The 13189-nt window shown below is 27.8% G+C and overlaps 1 protein-coding gene across 6 annotated transcripts in view; it reads left to right on the top strand.

The window, feature by feature from the left end:
• The window catches only part of LOC145192726 (PX domain-containing protein kinase-like protein), a 23042-nt gene extending 10707 nt beyond the window's left edge, over positions 1 to 12335 (top strand). For 4 of the 6 annotated variants that reach the window (XM_090086040.1, XM_090086025.1, XM_090086030.1 and 1 more), the window contains exons 11-20: positions 311 to 449; positions 772 to 817; positions 2284 to 2362; positions 3099 to 3216; positions 7667 to 7745; positions 7991 to 8036; positions 10855 to 10929; positions 11044 to 11130; positions 11584 to 11644; positions 11746 to 12335. In XM_090086040.1, the coding sequence (XP_089942166.1) occupies positions 311 to 449; positions 772 to 817; positions 2284 to 2362; positions 3099 to 3216; positions 7667 to 7745; positions 7991 to 8036; positions 10855 to 10929; positions 11044 to 11130; positions 11584 to 11644; positions 11746 to 11993 (978 nt within the window). In that variant the 3' untranslated portion in view covers positions 11994 to 12335. Of the gene's footprint in view, positions 1 to 310; positions 450 to 771; positions 818 to 2283; positions 2363 to 3098; positions 3217 to 7666; positions 7748 to 7892; positions 7916 to 7990; positions 8037 to 10854; positions 10930 to 11043; positions 11131 to 11583; positions 11645 to 11745 lie in introns of those variants that run through there. The other 2 variants (XR_016452064.1, XR_016452065.1) reach the window with 2 other exon arrangements.
• Positions 12336 to 13189: the final 854 nt, after the last annotated feature.

Here is a 13189-nt window from a genome sequence, read left to right as displayed (position 1 = left end):
TTAGGTGCTGATTATGGGATGATAGCTACAGGACAAAAACTACAGGATGATAATTACAAGATGATAATTGTAGGGTGATAACAGTTTGGTTACTAAATATCAAAGTTATATTTACATGTTAGATCAAAATGTACTATGAGGTTTTTCAAAAAGAGTTTTTCATGTGTACCAATTTTTAAAATGTAACTTTCTTATTAGAAATTTCATACAATATTTGTTCATTTTATATATTTGTTCATTTTACATAAAATTAGAATTATCTGATAAGAATGTTACTTTTAAAAAATGCCAATTATTTTTTTCATTTCAGACAAAACCAACTCTTCCATATGTGAAAAAGTATGGGATGTTAAAAGGTCGAGTTGGCTTAGAAATCAGCCATGTACAAAGAATTGGTCGACAAGTTTTAGAAGCTTTAAAGTTTTTAAGAGATGCTGGCTGGCCTTATGGTATGTTCACGAGACTTTTTTTTATTCACTAAAATTTTCTTTATCTTTCTTTTATATTTTTATTTGGTTGCACTAGTTAATGTTATGTTGTTACTATTTGTTGTACTATTTGTATTTGTTGTTTAGTTTTACAGTTTTTAAGAGAAGCTATCCTTTTTATCTTAAAAAAAGATGGAGAAAAAAAAAAAAAAAAAAAAAAGAAAGAAAGCAAGTTTTTTATGTTTTTATCGCAGCTTATAAAATAAATTTTTCTATTTTTATGAATTATATTACTTTTTAAAAATTTACTTTTTGGATTTTATTTCTATTGCAACATTTTTAGGTCACTTGCATGCTGGGAATGTTATTGTTGATGAACAGCAAACCAGGTGTGTTATTTTTTATTGCACATTTTCTGTTCAATTTGTTTTGTATCAAATTCAAGATTTCTTTCTTTCTGATTTATTTAAAATTTTTTGGTAGAAGATTGTTTATTTTTTCAATAATGATTATTTAAATTAAATCAACATTAAATTATATAAAAAATTTTTGTTATACCTGATATATGTTATACTTAATATATGTTTTATTTAAATTGTTATACATATTATTTATGGTATATTTTATGAATGTTTTATGTTCTATACAGTTATATACTATTTGTTATATATTGTATATATTGTATACACTGTTGTCTAAAAGTGTTCATTCACTAAATAGTTTGAGAACAAATTGACAAACACTTATTAAGTTAGTTAAAACTGTTAAACCTGTTATGTAAAACCAGCTTAAACAATTTTATTCATTAATTATGGAAATAACCAACAGTCTGTAAATAAAATGGTTTAAAGGTGTTCCTCAGAATCTGTTCTGCTCTAATGACTCCTCTCATAATAGTTTGGTTGGGTGTAAATTAACTACTTGATGATTTGGAGTTTTGGCCAGCAGATTTGGGTTCAGTAACCCCAAATTTTCATGTACTTGTGGTTCTTTGAGTAGTTTTTGACAAAATATTTGAATCTTGACTTAAATTTTTTTTGAACCTTTTCTTTGTTTACATTTGGCAACTGCAAAAAACCTGAAATTTAGATTCATTTGCCCACTAAACCCTTTTGAATTTGTTAAATGTCAAATATCTATACTTCTAGGACCACTGGAGTAGTTTTTTTGTTGATTTGTGGTTTTAAGAGTGGTCTATGCACCAGAATTCTACTATAAAGACCATTTGAGCATAGATTATATATAACTGTATCCATTTAAATTTCCTTATGCTCAATTTTATTGAAATCTGTAGCAATTACTGGACCTATCACTATCTCTTCTATTTGGTAAGTAAGATGATCAATCTGTCTCCTTGTTTTGACATTACATAAAGTCTTCCACCACAGAATCTATCTGTTAGATTCAATTTGTTAAAACTATTTAATTGTGTAAGCCACTCTTATTTGATTTATCTTGTTCATAATCGTCCTCTTTTCTCCATCAAGATTAGCGTTTGGAGGTATTTTCTATATAAAAATAGAAATTGTCTCACTTTTAAAGAAGTTGCTAAACTTTTTATGAAAAAAAAAGTTGCACTCTAACATTTATTTTACGATAATGAATCAATACATTCTCATCATGCCGTAAAAAAATAGCAGCATAACAAGTACATTTTAGAATAAAATTGAATATTTTCCCAGAATTTTTTCATTAAACAGATAAGTAGTTGCTGTAATCAAGCACCTATAAAGAATAAACAACAAAAATTCTAATTTTCTTTCCCAGTGAACTCTTTGCTTATATAAGTCTCTATAAAATTATATTAATTTAAATTTATAAAGATTGTCAAGTTATTTAAGATTTTTTAATTTAGACTTCTTGACATTGAAAATGGTATCTTAGGGTTGTCATCAGCATATCGTTCTTACATGATGGAGTTGAAATGTATTAAGGTATAAATGTGTATGTATGTATGTATGTATATATGTATGTATGTATGTATGTATGTATGTATGTATGTATGTATGTATGTATGTATGTATGTATGTATGTATGTATGTATGTATGCATGTATTTAAAGATATATAATTAGGTTTATTGAAAAAACATCTTTCTATGAGTTTTGTCTTAACAATAACATAGAAAATCGCACAGAAAACAACTTCAATTTAAATTAAAACTCTTCATTCATTTGCAATTATTTTGATTTATAATATATAAACAAAAATATCATTTTGTTGACCATATAATTATTTCAGAAATATAAACAAAAATATCCTTTTGTTGACCATATAATTATTTCAGTTTTTTTTTGGATTATTTAAGTTGTTAAATGGAATAAATCTTAGAAAATCAACCAAAAGCATTTTTAATTTCATAAATCCTGAAGCCATTTCTGTTTGATGCAATTTTAACATATGCTTTGTGTCATCTATTTTGCTAAGTTTTAAACATGTGTTTGTTATTTTATCAAACTTGAAATTTACAACCATCAGAAAATTGATCTTTTAACTTTATATTCAGATAAGATGAAGAATTATAACATTGAAATGAAATAATTTATTTACTACTAAACCCAAACAGAATTGATTGATTCAAAGCTATTAAACTAGCCAAGTATACTAAATTTGATTATTTTAAAAGTTTGATTGCTTCTAGCATTAAAGTGGATTTTGTTTGACTTTTTAGAATTTGGAGTCAATGGATGTTTATTGTTTTGGGCACTTGCTATATGAGATGACATTTGGTGCTTCATTACAGAATGCTACCATTATAAATTTGCCAGAAAGTTGTCCCCCTATATTAAGTAAGAATCCTTTTTTTTTTTTTTTTTTTTTTTTAAAAAAAAAATCTTTCTATTTTCTTTGAAAATAGATTGTGCACTAATTCAGCAAACATTTGAATGGAGATTGAAGAGTATACTGAATTAATACATTTTTATCAACAGTTTAAATTAGCTTCTAAAAAAAGCAAACTTTGGATCTCAACAAAGTGAAAATTGAATTTGAATCTAAATTTAAAGTTGTTTGGCAATGTAGCAACAAAGGAAGTAATAAATATTGATCAAATAAAGATTTTTATTAACAGAAATATGTTAAAAATTAAAAACTTTATTTTTTGAGAAGAAAATTTTTTTTATTTAAAACTTTATTTTTTGAGAAGTTCATTTAAAAAACCAGCATATTTCTTTCTCCTTGCCTGTCTCTGATCCATTTGTGTTAAACGCAAAGGTTTATGCATAATTCTCTGTTTCTGAAGACCAGAATGATAGGAACACATTTCTTCTTATGAATAGAGAATATCTTACAATAAAAATAAAGTCATTATAATATCTTATTCCCATCATACCTTTAAACATGAAGTTTTCTTAAGGGGGTTTTATGAGTAAAAAAAATTCAAGGGTATGCTTCCATGCTTCAGAAATAATTCTCAAAATATAAGAAACACTTAGAGAAGACCAGTCAAGGTTTTAAAAAACCTTTCAATTTGTTTACACCAACTTAATTTGAATTTTAAATTCTATTTGTGGGAAATTTAAAGTTATTTTCTGGTTTTCTTAACCTTCTTGTTGCTAGTTTTTTGTCAAGATTTTACTTGTCATACTTTATTAATAATATTCAATGCCCCCTATCTGTGATAGAATACCTTTTAATCAACTGCTTTTTGAAGTTTGAAAATCGTCTTTTGTTTTTTTTTATTTTAAATTTTATATCAAATTTCAATTTTTAAAACTGAGTTTAATTTGCACAAATTATCATCGAGTGAACTATATTTTGTTGAGCTAATATTTGTTGCTGTTTTTTTTTTTTTTTTTATAATTCTTTTATAAAAATTCAACAATTTACTATTTTTTTTTTAACTTTTTTTTTTTTTAGGTAAATAATTTTTAACAGTTAATTTAGCATATAATTCTAAAAAAATAGTTATTTTAATTTACTAAATTTTTTCAGTTAAGATAATGTACATTTTAAACTATTTTAATCAAACTTCTGAATTAAGTGAAGCTGTTGACTAAATAAAGCAAATAGATTGAAATGAGTTTCAATATTTATATATTATGTGTGTGTGCGTGTGTGTATGTTTATATATATATATATATATATATATATATATATATATATATATATATATATATATATATATATATATATATATATATATATATATAAATGTATATAGGTATATAGTTATATAATAAATAGAAATACAAATATAAAGATGTATAAATGTAGGTATAATTATTGAATGATAATTAACAATAAAACAAAGTACCAACCATAAAAATCTCAAATCAAAAAGATGATAGATAATGACAAATATATAAATTATCCAATACAATTTTATTTCAAAAATATTAATTCTTCAGTACAATTTTGATATACAAATTATTGGTCAAAGTTTGAAACCTTAGCAAAAAAAAATTGTCAATTTCGTCTGATTTTTCAAGAAAAATTTAACATTGAATTTTAAATGTTCAAAATAGGGATTGCAATCCCGCATTAATTTAGCGCATGCAAGATCCCGCAAAAACTACTGCGGGATCCGCGGGATTTGCGGGATTTTGAAACAATTGCTTTTAAACAAAAAAGGTCAATTCTTTTAAACAAAAAAGACAAAAAAGATATCAAATTAAAAGTCTTTATTGTATTTGTGAAACAAATCAATTTAAAAATTTATCTTCAGCTATTAAAATATTTTTCTTAGCTATAAATATAAAAAAATCATTCAAAAATAAGCAATTATTTAGCAAAACATTAGTCGAACTCGTTCAAATTTTTTTTTGTTTAATTAATGATTATGTTGAAATTTTCGCTAATGAGTATGTTCAAATCTTTGTTAATGAGTATGTTGAAAACGTGAAATTGAAAACGTGCGTGTATAATTGTAAAAAATATACTTTTAAAAACTACTTTTTAAAAAGTCTTTAAAAATTATTTACATCAAGATTTTAAAACAAAAGTACTAAGCATGTCGCAAATTAAAACTATATGGAATTATTTTAAAAAAAGTGATAATGAAGAAAATGCGAAGTGCATGTTATGTTCGGCTATTTTAAAAATTAATCAAAGATCAACTAAAGGGTTATTAATCCATTTAAAAACTAAACGTGGCACCGATTTAAAATCAAACGTTTTACAACAAGACGGAGCTTCAACTTCAAAACAGCATGAATCAGTTGAACTAGAGCCTAAAATATACATCGACTGCGAAGACGAAGAAGTAATTCCATCGAAAAAAGTCAGAACAATTGACACGTTTTTCGTAAAGGAAATTTCTATGGAAAAAAATGGTATCGCGCATGGTTGCAAAAGATGGCTTTACATTTAATAGTTTTTGCACATCTTCAGATTTACGGTACTTGTTTTCAAAGAGTGGTTTCCGGCTCCCTACTTCACCTAATACTATAAGATTGATGGTAGTTAAATTCTCAGATTCTGTAAAAACCGATATAATGCAAAAACTCACATCACTAAAAAAGCAAAATCAAAAGTTTTAGATAACGTTTGACGAATGGGCATCACAAAATAGTCAGAGATACTTAAACTTAAATGTACATATAGAGGCGAAACACTTTAATCTTGGATTGATTCGAATCCATGGATCGTGTAATGCAGAATATTGCGTCAAGTTAGTTTCAGAAAGGCTAAATAGCTTCGATATTGACCTCCAAGAAGACATTATTGCCATGACCACTGATAGAGCAAGTGTGATGGTAAAAGTCGGTAAAATGATGTCTTTCTATCAACAGCTATGTTATGCTCATGGAATACAACTTGCAGTTATTGATATCTTATACAAGAAAAACAGCGGAGAAGTCGAAGAATCGTTTATTACATATGAAAATTGTGAAGAAGAAGATGAATGTGGTAAAACTGAGGATGATGAAGCTATAAATAAAGAATATGGTTTGACAATGATTTTGGACCGAGCATCAGCTGAATTGGTTAGCAATTACAAAGATCTCATGAAAAAAGTGAGAAAGGTTGTAAAAATATTTAAAAACTCTCCTGTCAAAAAGGAAATATTTACAGAAAGATATCCTACAAGAACACGGGAAAAAGCTTCAGTTGATTCTTGATTGTAACACTAGGTGGGACAGTATGTTCGATATTTTAGAAAGATTTCATAGACTAAAAGTGTGTATTGAAAAAGCCTTAATTAATGTTGGGTCAGAAATTCGTTTCACCCAAGAAGAGTGGTCCCAAATCAATGACTTAATTATTTGCCTGGCACCACTAAAACTTGGTCTCGAACTTTAATGCAGAAGAGAATCGAACCTTGTCACGGTGGAAACAACTTTTCAATTTATGCTAAATAAATTGCGAAAGCAAATCATCACTTTTGAGCAAAGATTTAGCCGCGGCACTTCGTGAGAGGTTTACACAACGTCGTAATAAGAATTTAAATGGACTACTAGTTTACTTAAAAAATCCGACGAAGAAAATGAACTCGAAGAAAAAGAAGCTGTAGATTTTATTAACAATTCCCAAATACTTATTCCTACAATTCTATCGCTGAAAAAAGAATTGGAAAATCAAGCACAGAAAGACAAGAACAGCTGGACAGAAAATGTAAAGGAGAGACCAAATTTAGATTCTTTAGACTTTGATAAATTATTGAAGCCGGAAATGTCTGCCTATGAAAGTAATGGAGTAAGAGGCACGTTTCTAGATATAGCGCATAGTTACTTGATGACCATACCACCAATAAGCGTAGAGGCCGAGCAAGCTTTTTCAGCTGCTGGTTACATATGCAGTCCTTTGAGGAGTAGATTAAGTGACGATACTTTAAGTAGGGTCTGTTTCTTAAGAGCCCATTTCTTACAATCATTTTCTCAATTTGATATTTCAAAAAACAAATAAAGCTAATAGTTCTACGTAAAGCTAAAAGATGTTCTATGTACTTTGGCTTATCTTTTTGTTCATTAAATGTTAAGAATTATATTGATTTACAAATGAATTGCGTTTTTTGGCTTTATTTACCTTATCTTATCAATCTAATAAGTTGAGTATATTTTTTCTAAAATACTTGAAAGAAAAATACAATTGTCATTTTGCCTTTTATAATGTGCATAAGAAACCTACTAATCCCGCGCGGGATCCCGCGGGATCCGCACAAAAATTTAAAAAATCCGCGCGGATCCCGCGGGATTGCAATCCCTAGTTCAAAAACTGTTTTAATTATTTATTTATTTTTTGTTACTTGTTTAATTTCATTAAAAAATGTTCCAAATTTTCAGTTTTTTTAACTTTCAGAACCTATTTTGCTTTCAATCTTAAGTACAAAGTCATCAAAAATGGTATTACCTACTATTGATGATCTTATTGCATTACCGTAAGTAGTTCTTATGACAGCTATAAAAATTTAATTTTTTATTTTGGTTTTTCATTTTTTAAACTTTACACCCTGAGCTGAACATTATCACAAATTGATGAAAAAGCTTTACATCAAAGCCTCAATTACCCATAAACCTTTTTTTAGTTATTGGTATGGTCATAACTGAGGTAATTCATGACAATTCTTATTTTGTTTTTCAGTTTCAAATTTGAAGCCCTGAATAAAATTTATTTTACTTTTAGGTTTTTTAATGAAGTGGTTGTAGAAGCATCTAAACCATCATTCAAAGTTAGTCATCTTTAACCATTAATGCAATTTTTGTTTTAGAATGTTATATTATAGATATACTGTGTTACAAAATTTGTTCCTTGTATAAAATAAATTAAGGATAGTCAATTCAGGAAAATTCTGTCTTGGTTACTTCAGATTTAGGGTAAAATCTGAAGCTTCTTATTTGAAAAAGAGAGACACTCTTTTATTTTTATTACTGTCTTTATTAACTATAAAAAGAAAGTTTTAAATAACTGCTTATTGTATATATATATATATATATATATATATATATATATATATATATATATATATATATATATATATATATATATATATATATATATATACTAACTAACTAGTATTAGTAAAGTAATTAGTTTTAAAAATGTAACTGAAAAAAAAGAAGTTTTTTATCTAATTATTTTATTAGTCTCAAACATCTAGATGTTAGAAATAAGAAAGTAAATTTTATTTCTTTAAGAAATTATTTACTTTATTGTTAACTCTTTCATTGACATTTCAAATTTATCTCTGTTGATTTCAACATAAATAATAGCAGCATAGAGACATAGAAAGCTAATCTCAGATAGTGAATACAGTTCAGGAAAAGGACTTCATTTGTCTACATTTCTCTAATGATTTTAACTATTTTTCGATTTCAAAATTAAATTTTTTTAAATTTTATCCTACCTATGATAAAGTAACTGAAATTTATTTAAAGTTTTTTGTGTTTTTCACAAAATGTTTGATTTTTAAAAGGTCCTATAACACATTTTAACTTTATATTTATATTCTGTGGCACTGAATATAATAATTGGATTCATTATTGTCTATCACATCAAGATTCTTTTCTACAATAGTGGCCAAAAAGTTAGAGCCCCCCTGAAAAATACTTTTTAGTTAAATTATTATCCAATCATTATACAAACTTATTTTAAAAGTTCAAAGTAAAAAACTGTAGCAACTTACAAGCTTTATGTGTTGATTTTTAGATATTTCGATTGTCCAGGTTTGTTTCGATAGCTTTTTCAAATCCTTTTCAGAAGTTGAGGGTGAGCTGTGGCTTGAACTTTATAACATTCCCAGTAGTTTTCAGGAACATTGAGTTTAAGCAAGTGCATAGGCCAGTTGGGTAAAGTTTCTAATCCATTGTCAATAAACCATTTCTTTTTCACCACTTTTTGCCATATGACATGATGCTGAATACTGCTGAAAGGTTTTTTCAATCACTCAACTGTGTGTGCGTTTTAAAGTTAGTCTCTAGAAATTTAATGTAATTTGCTGTGTTAACCTTCTTTCCCTTTCCGAAAATCTCAAACCCACAAGGTTGTGTTGTTGTTATTGCACCTCAAACAATTAGCGATGGTGTGGATGTTTCACAGTTTTGGTGGTATATTTTGAATTAAACCTGATTTAACCTGAAGGTTGTTGTACATAATTTGAATCTGATTCCCATACTTAAGAAATTGTATTCTTATCCAAAAACATTACCCAGTCTCACTAATCAGCTGGTTTCATCATGTGCATTAATCTTAGCCATGAGTGGTTTTTTAAATGGATGTTGTGCAAGGAGCTTACATCAATGCCTTGATTTCTATGACCGGGGCTTACTTGTAGGTTATAAACAACAAAAGTTTTAAAGATACATCTAATTGACAAGTTGTTTTTTAAATCTGGTTGCACTTACTATGACAATCCCCAGAGCATTTTGCAAAATAAAATGTTTGGATATCTTGAGATGCTTAGCAATTTGCACTTGAGAGTATCCTTCTCACTCAATACCAGTTTGTCCTTTAAAAAAAATCACTAATTCTGTTAAAAGACAACCATCTGGTTTTTTGCCCGTTTATTTACACTTTGCTGTAAAGAAAATGCCTCCACACTGTATTGGTATAATGGAAATAATGTATTCAGAGTAAAAAAATATGTACTGAAATAAATCAATATTATTTGATTAAGTTATTTTATATATTAATGAATTGTATCAATTTGAAGACAACTTGACACACGTATAGCAATTACGGTAAACCTATGGTCATTTTTTATTTTTTGTTAGTAATTTGTTGTTGGTGGTGTAAACAGCTGATACTGACACCAGAGAATGTCTGTTGTAAACCTTTCCTCATGTTTCCAATTAAGTAAGACATAAGAACGGACATCTTTATTAAAATTTCAAATAACAGTGTTTTTTAGGAATCCTTTATTTTTGAATAGATTGTAAATGATTTAAAAGATGATTTCAGAAGTTTATGGTAAAAACTTTCTTTTGTATGACTTTCTACAATGAAGTGCATTAATACAGTCTCTTATCTCAGCATCCCTGTAATATTCCTCAATTTGATGTCCTGGTGAAATCTTTCCACTTGTTCATTACTTACATCACCTAGATTTTTTAGGGAAAGTCTCTGAATGGCAAAACCAAAAATGTACTTTATGATTACAACCTTTTATATTCTATTTTATTTTTATATTTTGATTTCAATTTTTGTAAAAACTGTGAAAGTTTGTTCACGAGTACATGGTCAACTGTTAATTAAATTTGAACTATGTAAATCTTGTTTAACGTTACCAAGGAAATTGAAGAACACACTTCAAACTTTTAGTTTTGTACTGTCGATAAACAGTCTCTGATCAACCGGAGAGTTGAGAGTTTTATATAACCGTTTTATATAAATATTTTATTTAACCGGAGAGTTTTCCACAAGGATTTGTTTTTTCTTTTGAGCAAATTAACTGTGGCAAAAATATCAAACAAAAAGTTTTTTCAAATTATTTTACTACTTCTTAATTTCACAAAAGAAATTCATTTACTCTTTTTCTACTTCACTTACAGTTAGGCAAGTTGAAAGATTCTTTAAAGCAAGTTCAAAATTGCATTGAAAGCAGGCTTCGGGATGATCAAAGGAAGGTTCGTAGGTTCACAGTTCTTAAAGTGTCATGTTACGTTTTTTTGTCATTTTTTAAAAGATAGAATTCGTTTATGATATTTTAAAGATCTGTTTTAAAACTTGATTTTTTCTAGCTGCGTCAATTCCATCGGCTAACAAAAGCACGCTCTGAGATTCTCTCTGAAGAAGAGAAAAAGAAACGGAAAAAATCATCCAATAAAGTATAATGTTCTTTTCTTTTCGCGCTTTGTAAGAAAAATTCTTTTCATGTTTTGTTTCAATGTAAATTTTATTCTTTCCACTTGGCTATATATACTTGTACGCGCATATTACAAACGGATGCGCGGGATTACTTCGATTAACTGATTATTGAATTCGAATCAGTACCTGATTAAACTCCCTGAAAATTTTCAACTTCAAATAATGAGTTAAATATTTCTTTAAAAAAAAAAAAAAAAAAGCTTGTCTCTGCTACCCAAACATGCTCTGATCATTTGAAGTAGTCCTGATCTCTGTTCAAATCATTTGAAATTTCTAGAGTTTTTGTCTTTAGAATGGTTTTCATCGGGAATATAATTTTGACCATTTCGCCATTAAAAGTGTTAAGTTTTAGAATAAAGATAGACAAAATATAGGAATAAAGGCAAACGATGAAGTTTGTATTTTATTTTTAGAAAGTATCAGTAAGCGCTGGGGCTGCTCCTGCAACGCAACAGAATGGTGTTAATAATTCAGGTTTTCGTATCAGCAGATCAAAAATGATCAAATCAAGTTTAGAGCTTGTTTTTAAATTTTAATTTTATATATATTACTTATAAAGCTTTTTTTTTTTTTAGTTGCTGCTCCTTGCGTGAATCAACCGACGAAAACATCACAACCTGCAGTACTGCCTGTTGTTTCAGGACTTCCTCCTCCCCCTCCCCCTCTTGCTCCTCAACTAGCGCTTTCTGCTGTGAAGGGTCCCAGCTCATTGAATCCATCTGAATCCACCGGAAGAAGTGCTTTGCTGTCTTCCATAAGCAGCTTTGGAAAAGGCAATTTGAAAAAATGTCAGACAAACGACAGAAGCTCCCCAAAAATCTGAGCAAAATTTTCCGTTTTGCAAATAACAGCAGTCTTTCTCTAACTAATACATTTGTTTGGGTTTTGTTTCGCATTTAAAGGTTTAAATTCTAAGAAATTTGATTGACTTTCTTAACTACTTCCATTTCTGAAATTTTATTCTTGATTTTCTTCGTTTTGTTGTCTTAGGTAAATTTCTTGATTAAATCATAAAAACTTAAAATCTTTCTCAAAAATCATTTAAAAATGCTAAAGCTGGTTTTTTATAAAGTAAAATTGTAATATTCTCTTTGTTTAATAATTCTTTTGTAATATATTTCCGTCAGAAATTTTTTAATGATGCAATTAAAAAGATTACTTTTTATTTTTTAGTTTTTTTGTCTTGAAAATTAGTTCGATATAAATAGGAGAGGCATGTTGACCCAAGCCGTAAAAAACAAAATATACTTAAGCTTATAATTATTAGTAAATGTAATCCGGGCTAAAGCAAGGATAGCTACAATATGGACCGGGGATTAGGTCCGATCTACAACATTAATTTTGACCCAATTGATTTCGCTCTGCTGAAAAATGTCATGTATGACAACGACTCAACCTGGTAACGTAAAAACGGCAAATAAAAATATTGTTATAGATTGCATTTTCATGGTGTCTACTTTTATGTTTATATATTTTTATAAACACCAGAATGAATTAGTGTATATAGAAGACTGTGTAATAATCATATGAAGGCTTTTCACATTTGACATGTCATTTTTACAGACATTCTGTCAGGTTAGAATTAGTTATTAAATTTTAATAGGTGATCAATATTTTTAAAACAGACTAAACTTTTTAAACTCGTTTTTAAATTATTTTTTTTTAAATAAAGATAGTTTTAAAATATAATTTATTACTTAAAATAATATCAAAATTTTCTTTCAACCTTTAAATGCGAGGTAGAACAATATCATTTTAACCTGATGATTCATTAACTATTGATTAAAAACGTCATGTTTAGTTAAAAGACTGAAAAATCAACTAATGCTTTGACCTAGCCAACACAAAGCCCAGACCTCAATGAAATTGAGAAGCTCTATAAGCAGTCAGGGCGAGAGAGCCATAGTAGCAACCACATCAGACATGACCAGTGAGTTAAAGGAGCTTTTTAAAAGGGTGATGATTGTTTTTTTTTTTATTTTTTTTTATTTTTTTTTTTTTTCATACCAAAAAAATTTT

This window comes from Hydra viridissima, unplaced genomic scaffold, assembly GCF_058129835.1.
Source record: "Hydra viridissima isolate aposymbiotic clone 2 unplaced genomic scaffold, HvirCarnegie_v1 scaffold_1, whole genome shotgun sequence".
Classification (NCBI taxonomy): Eukaryota; Metazoa; Cnidaria; class Hydrozoa; order Anthoathecata; family Hydridae; genus Hydra; species Hydra viridissima.
Note: the sequence above shows the minus strand (reverse complement) of the source record. Positions and strands in the feature narration are given on the sequence as shown.